Source organism: Chlorocebus sabaeus, chromosome 6 (assembly GCF_047675955.1).
Source record: "Chlorocebus sabaeus isolate Y175 chromosome 6, mChlSab1.0.hap1, whole genome shotgun sequence".
NCBI classification, from domain to species: domain Eukaryota; kingdom Metazoa; phylum Chordata; class Mammalia; order Primates; family Cercopithecidae; genus Chlorocebus; species Chlorocebus sabaeus.
Window position 1 is genome coordinate 60,281,894 of NC_132909.1, and position 7,547 is coordinate 60,289,440.

The following is a 7,547-nucleotide window of genomic DNA, read 5'->3' on the forward strand; positions in this document are numbered from 1 at the left end:
CGTGGGGGGAGGTCAAAGGGCACGGGGCGGTGTCTGCGAAGAGCCGCACGGCGCGACAAGATGGCGGTGAGCGCGCGGCGGAGTCCGGAGCCGGGGGGCGTGGGGCTCGGGCCGTGCTCCAGGCCTCATGCGCTCTGCTTTCCCCGCAGGATAAGGAGAAGAAGAAAAAGGAGAGCATCTTGGACTTGTCCAAGTACATCGACAAGACGATCCGGGTGAAGTTCCAGGGAGGACGCGAAGGTGAGGAGGCTCCCGCCGTCGGCACCCCCGCTTTAAAATTTTAAAATAAACTCAGCAACAGAGGTGATGAGGATGCATGCAGAGGCGCCTCTTTTATTTATTTTTATTTATGTATTTATTTTGAGACGCAGTCTCGCTCTGTCGCCCGGGCTGGAGTGCAAGTGGTGCGATCTCAGCTCACTGCAACCTCCACCTCCCGGGTTCAAGCGATTCTCCTGCCTCAGCCTCCTGCGTGGCTGGGGCTACAGGCGCCACCACTCCTGGCTAATTTTTGTATTTCTAGTAGAGACGGGGTTTCACCATGTTGGCCAGGCTGGTCTCAAACTTCTGACCTCAAGTGATTCGCCCGCCTCGGCCTCCCAAAGTGCTGGGATGACAGGCGTGAGCCGCCGCAGAGGCGCCTCTTTACACGCTTGACGCCGACTACCTTGTGCAGGCTTCCGAATTACGCCGGGAGGTAGGAACTGGTATGGCCATTTTGCAGGCGGGGAAACTGGGGCAAGGAGCGGGAAACAAACGTAACCCAAAGTCACAGTGGCGCAGCCGGTATTGGGATTTCCAGCTTGGCCTCCCGAAATCTTGTATGTCCAAGGACTGCCCCAGATCCCCACAGATCTCCCAGCTTCTGTTCTTCCTCCCCCTAAGTCAAGGTCTCTCCGGCACAATAGTGTGGACACATTTGGGGCCGGATTCTCTGGAGTGGGGCCGTCCTGGGGCACTGCAGGGTGCTGAGCAGCATCCCTGGCCTCCACCAAGTTGTGACAACTTAAATAGCCTCAGACGTTGCTTAGTGTTCTCTGGGGACAGGACCGCCCTCCCCCCCCCCGACCCTCGGGTTGGGAATCACAGCTACTAAGATCAGTCTCCACTCAGCAGCCAGAGGCACCTAATGAAAAAGAAATGGAGGCCTCTTGCTCCTTGCTGAAAACCTCTGAGGCTCCCCGTTGTTCTGGAGTAAAATCCAAATCCATACTTCTGATTAAGGCATCGAGGCTCATGACTGCAAAGGGGGCAAAAGCACAAGTTCCGCAGGCGCTTGCTCTGGGAAGCCCCCCCTGAGCCTGGGGATCAGGCCCCATCGTTCTAGGATCCTGGTAGCACCTGTCACCCTTTGCAGTTTCATGCATGTTAACCTGATGCTTGCCTCTGCCTGCGACTCTTCCATGGAATCTAGTGAAGACAGGGCGAGCTCTCAGAGGGCAGGAAGCATTCCCACAGGCAGTGGGCTGGTGATGCATGCTGCAGCTCTTGGCGGGGCGCGGGGACTCACGCCTGTAACCCCAGCACTTTGGGAGGCTGAGGCGGGTAGATCACCTGAGGTCAGGAGTTCGAGACCAGCCTGGCCAACATGGAGAAACCCCATCTCTACTAAAAATATAAAATTAACCAAGCCTGGTGGCTCATGCCTGTAATCCCAGCTACTTGGGAGGCTGAGGCAGGAGAATCGCCCTGGAGGCAGAGTTTTCAGTGAGCCGAGATCACACCACTGCATTCCAGTCTGGGAGACAGAGTGAGACTCCATCTAAAAATAAATAAATAAATCACACACACGCACGCACGCACACAGCAGAGAAAGAGTTTGGTCCCTGAAGGACTCACCTGATGCAGTCAGGCCCACCCAGGGTGTTTCCCTCTAGATTAGCTCAAAGTCAGCTGGTTCAGGGGCTCAAACAGCTGCAAAGTTCCTTGTCGTCGCCACATAACCTAAGTGCAGGAGTGACATCATGTCCTGCCGGAGTCACAGGCCCGAGCCCACACCCCGGGGAGGGGAACCTTGGTTAGAGGCCTACCTACCTCAGTGCTCGCATCTGTCCCGGTGAGGAGGGCTGGCTCACTGGTCAGGCTGGTGCCAAGGACCTGAACAGCTGCGTCTGACCCCATCTCATAGGTGACGAGTTTCATTTTGCAGGGGAGGGACTTGAGCGCAGAGAGAGGGAGCCGTGGAGGTAGGGGCTGAAGCCTATATGCAGGCGGGCGGACCTTCTCTGTAGAAGGCCAGACAGCAAATATCTTCAGCTTTGCAGCCCAGATGGTCTCTGTCACAACCAGTGAGCTATGCCCGCAAAGCAGGAGAGCCGCCCTGGTCAGCGCCTGAGTGGGCGAGTGTGGTAGTGGGCCAGTGAAACTTTGACTACAGCGATGAGCGGCGGGCCACGTTCGCCTAAGGGTCGTAGTACAGGCTCACGGCCCTGCCTTGGGAGGAGACAAGCGGGCAGAATAATGCCTGTGGTGCCTGCTTCCTGAGATTGGTGGGGGGCATGCAGAGGGCAGCACCCTAAGGGGTGTGGGTTGGTGTCTGGAGGAAGCACCTGAAAGATGACAGGGGTAAGAAGGAGGGTAGGGAGGGGGTGGCTGTGGGACGCCCCTCAGTGAGCGCAGAGGTGGAACCGCTCCTGGGCCTGGGCTGGAGGAGCCTGCCGGGGAGGGGAGGGGAGTCCCAGGCAGGGAGGGTGGGCTGGCCTCTGCTGAGGACACGCAGCTCCCCCTTCACCCTTCTCAGTGTTACCAGACACTGCGGAGCAGGATCAGATGGCAGAGGTCACCACCGGGTCAGAGAGCCCTAACCCAAGGTGGCAAGTTGTGACCTAAGGCGGCGAGGCTTGGGGGGTGGGGCAGGCAGCGTGGAGAGAGAAGCCACAGCAACCGCCTCAGCCCCCAAAGCCTTTGCACCCGGGTCTCAGAGCATCTCTCTTGCCCGCTCCCCGCAAGCCCTGAGCCGCAGGGCTGGGATTTGTTCTTCTGTATTCCATGAACTCACTGAGGGCCCCAGCACGGGTCCGGCAGCGCAGTCATCACCGCTGTCACAGCAGAGCACTCTGTCTCCCCTAGAGGAAGCCCTGTCCCCATCAGCTGTCACTGCCTGTCGCCTCCCTGTCTCTGTGGATTGGCCTGTCCTGGACCTTTCATAGAAACGGAATCACACGCTGCGCGGCCTTCTGTGACTGGCGTCTCTCACCGAGCGTGACGTCCTCAGGCGCGTCCTCAGGCACATCCACACCGTGGCCTGCGCCAGCCTCGCTCCTCTTCCCGGCTGGTGGTTCCACCGCATGCATGTGCCGCTGCCTGTTTTGCTACTGCTTTTGAGCTGAGAATTGTTTTTATGACTTTTAAATAGCTGGAAAGGGATCAAAAGAAGACTGTCTCACGATGTGGAAATGATATGAAATTCCCATTTCAGTGCCTGTGTGTAGAGCTGACTGGCCACGGTTCAGCCACACATGGACTCATCACCGAAGCTGCTTCCACCCAGGCAGCCCAAGCCAGCAGCTGTGGCCGGCACCCTGTGGCCCACACGGCCAGAAGTGTTTGCCCTCTGGCCCCCTGCAGACACAGTCGGCTGCCCATGGTGGGGGTCACTCTGGAGGCGCCTGTCACCAGCCCCTCCCGGGAGCCCTCCCGCACCCTCAATCCTCCATCCCTGGAGCAGTGAGCCGCATGCCTGGGCCACGTGGGCAGGGCCTGTACCCAGGACGGATCTCATGCTTTCTCATTTCTCTCCCCCGGTGATTTCTCCAAGCCAGTGGAATCCTGAAGGGCTTCGACCCACTCCTCAACCTTGTGCTGGACGGCACCATTGAGTACATGCGAGGTGAGTGGGGCGGCAGCCAAGGCAGGCAGTGGGATGAGGAGGGCAGTGGGGTGAGGGGGCAGCAGGGCAAGGGAGGCGGCCATGGGGCTGCCTGCTGGTTCTTCCTCTCTGAAACCCACAAAACCTCACTCTGAGTCACCAATGTGAAGCCTTGTGGTGGCCAATGGACGGGCTGAGCGCTCACCGGTCCTGGACGTCCTCACAAAGCTGGAAACTCCATTGTTGTGGGGCCTGGAGAGACGGGGGAGCTTCCCCACTGGTCTCTATATACTGACAGGGCACTTAAAATGCTCCCGGCACAGTTAGAGGACAGCCTTTTTAAATGTTGTATTATTTTAGTTTTTGTTAAACTGGTGTCGCGAGGGGCCGGGCACGGTGGCTTACACCTGTAATCCCAGCTGCTCAGGAGGCTGAGGCAGGAGAATCGCTTGAACCCGGGAGGCGGAAGCTGCAGTGAGCCAAGATGGTGCAACTGCACTCCAGCCTGAGTAACAGAGTGAGACTCCGTCTCAAAAAAAAAAGAGATAAGCTGAGGTCTCACTGTGTTGCCCAGGCTGGTCTGGAACTCCTGGGCTCACGCCATCCCCCTGCTTCAGCCTCCCAAAGTGCTGGGGTTCCAGGTGTGAGCTGTGGCGCCCAGCCGAGAGCAGCCTTGCTGTGGGAGAGCAAGCATGCTGTGGGACCCCTCTCGGGCCCCTCTCCTCTTCTGCCTTGTTAATTCCCACTTTGAACGCAGGGCCCCCATCTCCTCCCCAGAGAACCCTCCCTCATTTCCCTGCCCCTGCTCGCTCCCCTCCCCAGTGAGGCCGCCAGGTCCTTAGACTCTCCCCTCCAGAAGCTCCTGCTGCAAGTCCCCAGCCCAGCCAAGGCATCGGGGGGAGGCCAGGACTTAGAAAGAGACGGTCTTACCCCTCGGACCCATTGATACTGACACAAGATTTATTCTTGGAGCTGGCCACGGTAGCTCATGCCTGTAATCCCTGCACTTTGGGAGGCCAGGACAGGAGGATCACTTGAGCCCAGGAATTTGACACCAGCCTGGGCAACATAGTGGGACCCTGTCTTTACAAAAAAACAAAAAAAAATGAATTAGCCAGGCATGACGGTGCCTGTGCCTGTGGCCCCAGCTACTCGGGAGGCGAAGGCAGGAGGGTTGCTTGAGCCCAGGAGGTTGGGGCTGTGCGCTGAGATGACGCTACTGCACTCCAGCCTGAGCGACAGAGCAAGACCTGGTCTCTAAAACAAAAATGTTAACAACCTGGGCCCTGTGGTTCTCCCATGCCCCCACCACCACACCACCACAGTAGTGAGGAGTTTTCATCGCCGTCAGCCTCTTCAGAGCTTGTCTTGGGCTTGCTGGTGCTTCCCTGGGGTGCCAGCCCACATGAACAGCCTCTTCTTTTTTTTTTTTTTTGAGACAGTATCTCACTGTCACCAGGCTGGAGTGCAGTGGCGCCATCTCAGCTCACTGTAATCTCCGTCTCCTGGGTTCAAGTGATTCTCCTGCCTCAGCCTCCCGAGTAGCTGGGACTACAAGCGCCCGCCACCACACTCAGCTAATTTGTTATATTTTTAGTAGAGGCCAAGTTTCACCATGTTGGCCAGGATGGTCTCAATCTCTTGACCTCGTGATCTGCCCACCTCAGCCTCCCAAAGTGCTGGTATTAGAGGCATGAGCCACTGCACCCAGCCCAGCCTCTTTTTTTTTTTTTTTTTCTGAGACGGAGTCTAGCTCTGTCGCCCAGGCTGGAGTGCAGTGGCCGGATCTCAGCTCACTGCAAGCTCCACCTCCTGGGTTTACACCATGCTCCTGCCTCAGCCTCCCAAGTAACTGGGACTACAGGCGCCCGCCACCTCACCTGGCTGTTTTTCTGTATTTTTTAGTAGAGATGGGGTTTCACCGTGTTAGCCAGGATGGTCTCGATCTCCTGACCTCGTGATCCGTCCGTCTCGGCCTCCCAAAGTGCTGGGATTACAGACTTGAGCCACTGCACCCAGCCAATTTTTTTGTATTTTTAGTAGAGATGGGGTTTCACCGTGTTAGCCAGGATGGTCTTGAATCTCCTGACCTCGTGATCCACCCGCCTCGGCCTCCCATAGTGCTGGGATTACAGGCGTGAGCCACCGCGCCCAGCCCCCAGCCTCTTATAGGGTGAATATTGGCCCCCTAGGGTTCCAGGAACCCTGCAGAGACCAGGAGGCCCGGGGTGCCTGTATTCTGGCTGGCCATCTGATAACCTGGTCCCCGGCCCTGGTGCCTGGGCTCCAGTGAGCTCCGAGACCCAGGGTAGCCGGCTGTCGCCCAGGCCTCCCTGTTCCTGTGGTTTGTGGAGTGAGGGCAGGCTGTGGCTGCTGTCTGTGGAGCTGTCGCTGGTCTCTAGGGGCTGTGGGTCTGAGCCATGGGAGCCGGGGACCTGCCCCACAGAGTGCACCCCCTCTGAGGTCCCTGCATGCTCATGGCACCCGCAGGGTGCAGGTGGGGAGGGCGGAGCAAGGGTCTTGTGTCGGTGGGAATTCTCAGAGGCCTCCTGGAGCTCCCTCAGCCCTCTCTGTCTGCTCCTTCCCAGACCCTGATGACCAGTACAAGCTCACGGAGGACACCCGGCAACTAGGCCTCGTGGTGTGCCGGGGCACGTCTGTGGTGCTGATCTGCCCGCAGGACGGCATGGAGGCCATCCCCAACCCCTTCATCCAGCAGCAGGACGCCTAGCCGGGCCAGGGCTGCAGGACAGGCCGGAGCAGCTCGGTTCCCCACAGACTTGGCCGCCGCTCCCACTACGGTGCCGCCTGCTGGAATGGAAGTGCTTTCCTTTTTGTATAGGTTGAATTTTTGTTTTCTTAATAAAACTGCAAACCTCATTGTGTCTGAGCCCTGGAATCTTGCTTTTCCCTTGACATTCTGAGGAAACCTGGATTCCTGGAGATTGGACTCAGACCCTGGAGCTCATCAGATACCAGCCATGGTCCCTCCTGGGGGTGAGGGTTCACAGGTGACCAAGGCAGGCACAGGCAAGGCCGGGACAGGCAAGTCAGGAGCCTCAGTCTGATTAGGGGCTTGTGGAACCCCAGGCCAACCCCTGAGACAGCAGGAGCCAGGTGCATCAGGAGGCTGGGGTACATCAGGAGGGTGGGGTGCATCAGGAGGGTGGGTGTATCAGGAGGCTGGGGTGCATCAGGAGGGTGGGTGCATCAGGAGGTGGGTGTATCAGGAGGGTGGGGTGTATCAGGAGGGTGGGTGTATCAGGAGGTGGGTGCATCAGGAGTGTCGGTGCATCAGGAGGGTGGGGTGTATCAGGAGGGTGGGGTGTATCAGGAGGGTGGGTGCATCAGGAGGTGGGTGCATCAGGAGGGTGGGTGCATCAGGAGGGTGGGTGTATCAGGAGGGTGGGTGTATCAGGAGGGTGGGGTGTATCAGGAGGGTGGGTGTATCAGGAGGGTGGGTGTATCAGGAGGGTGGGGTGCATCAGGAGGGTGGGTGTATCAGGAGGTGGGTGTATCAGGAGGGTGGGGTGTATCAGGAGGGTGGGTGCATCAGGAGGGTGGGTGTATCAGGAGGGTGGGGTGTATCAAGAGGTGGGTGTATCAGGAGGGTGGGGTGTATCAGGAGGTGGGTGCATCAGGAAGGTGGGTGCATCAGGAGGGTGGGTGTATCAGGAGGGTGGGGTGTATCAGGAGGGTGGGTGTATCAGGAGGGTGGGGTACATCAGGAGGGTGGGTG

General features: G+C 58.4%; 1 protein-coding gene across 1 annotated transcript; it reads left to right on the forward strand.

Annotated features, from left to right (window-relative positions):
• The first annotated feature begins 1 nt into the window (after nucleotide 1).
• Nucleotides 2-6,688, forward strand: LSM7 (LSM7 homolog, U6 small nuclear RNA and mRNA degradation associated). Its single transcript, XM_007994685.3, has 4 exons — nucleotides 2-66; nucleotides 150-240; nucleotides 3,758-3,829; nucleotides 6,397-6,688. The coding sequence occupies exons 1-4, from the start codon at nucleotides 61-63 to the stop codon at nucleotides 6,537-6,539; spliced, it is 312 nt and encodes a 103-aa protein (XP_007992876.1). The 5' UTR covers nucleotides 2-60; the 3' UTR covers nucleotides 6,540-6,688.
• Nucleotides 6,689-7,547: the final 859 nt, after the last annotated feature.

Excerpts from the sequence above, each read along its gene's own strand:
- LSM7 (XM_007994685.3), top strand. Across the intron at positions 241-3,757 it reads GTTCCAGGGAGGACGCGAAG|CCAGTGGAATCCTGAAGGGC; the intron begins GTGAGGAGGCTC and ends GATTTCTCCAAG. Across the intron at positions 3,830-6,396 it reads CACCATTGAGTACATGCGAG|ACCCTGATGACCAGTACAAG; the intron begins GTGAGTGGGGCG and ends GCTCCTTCCCAG.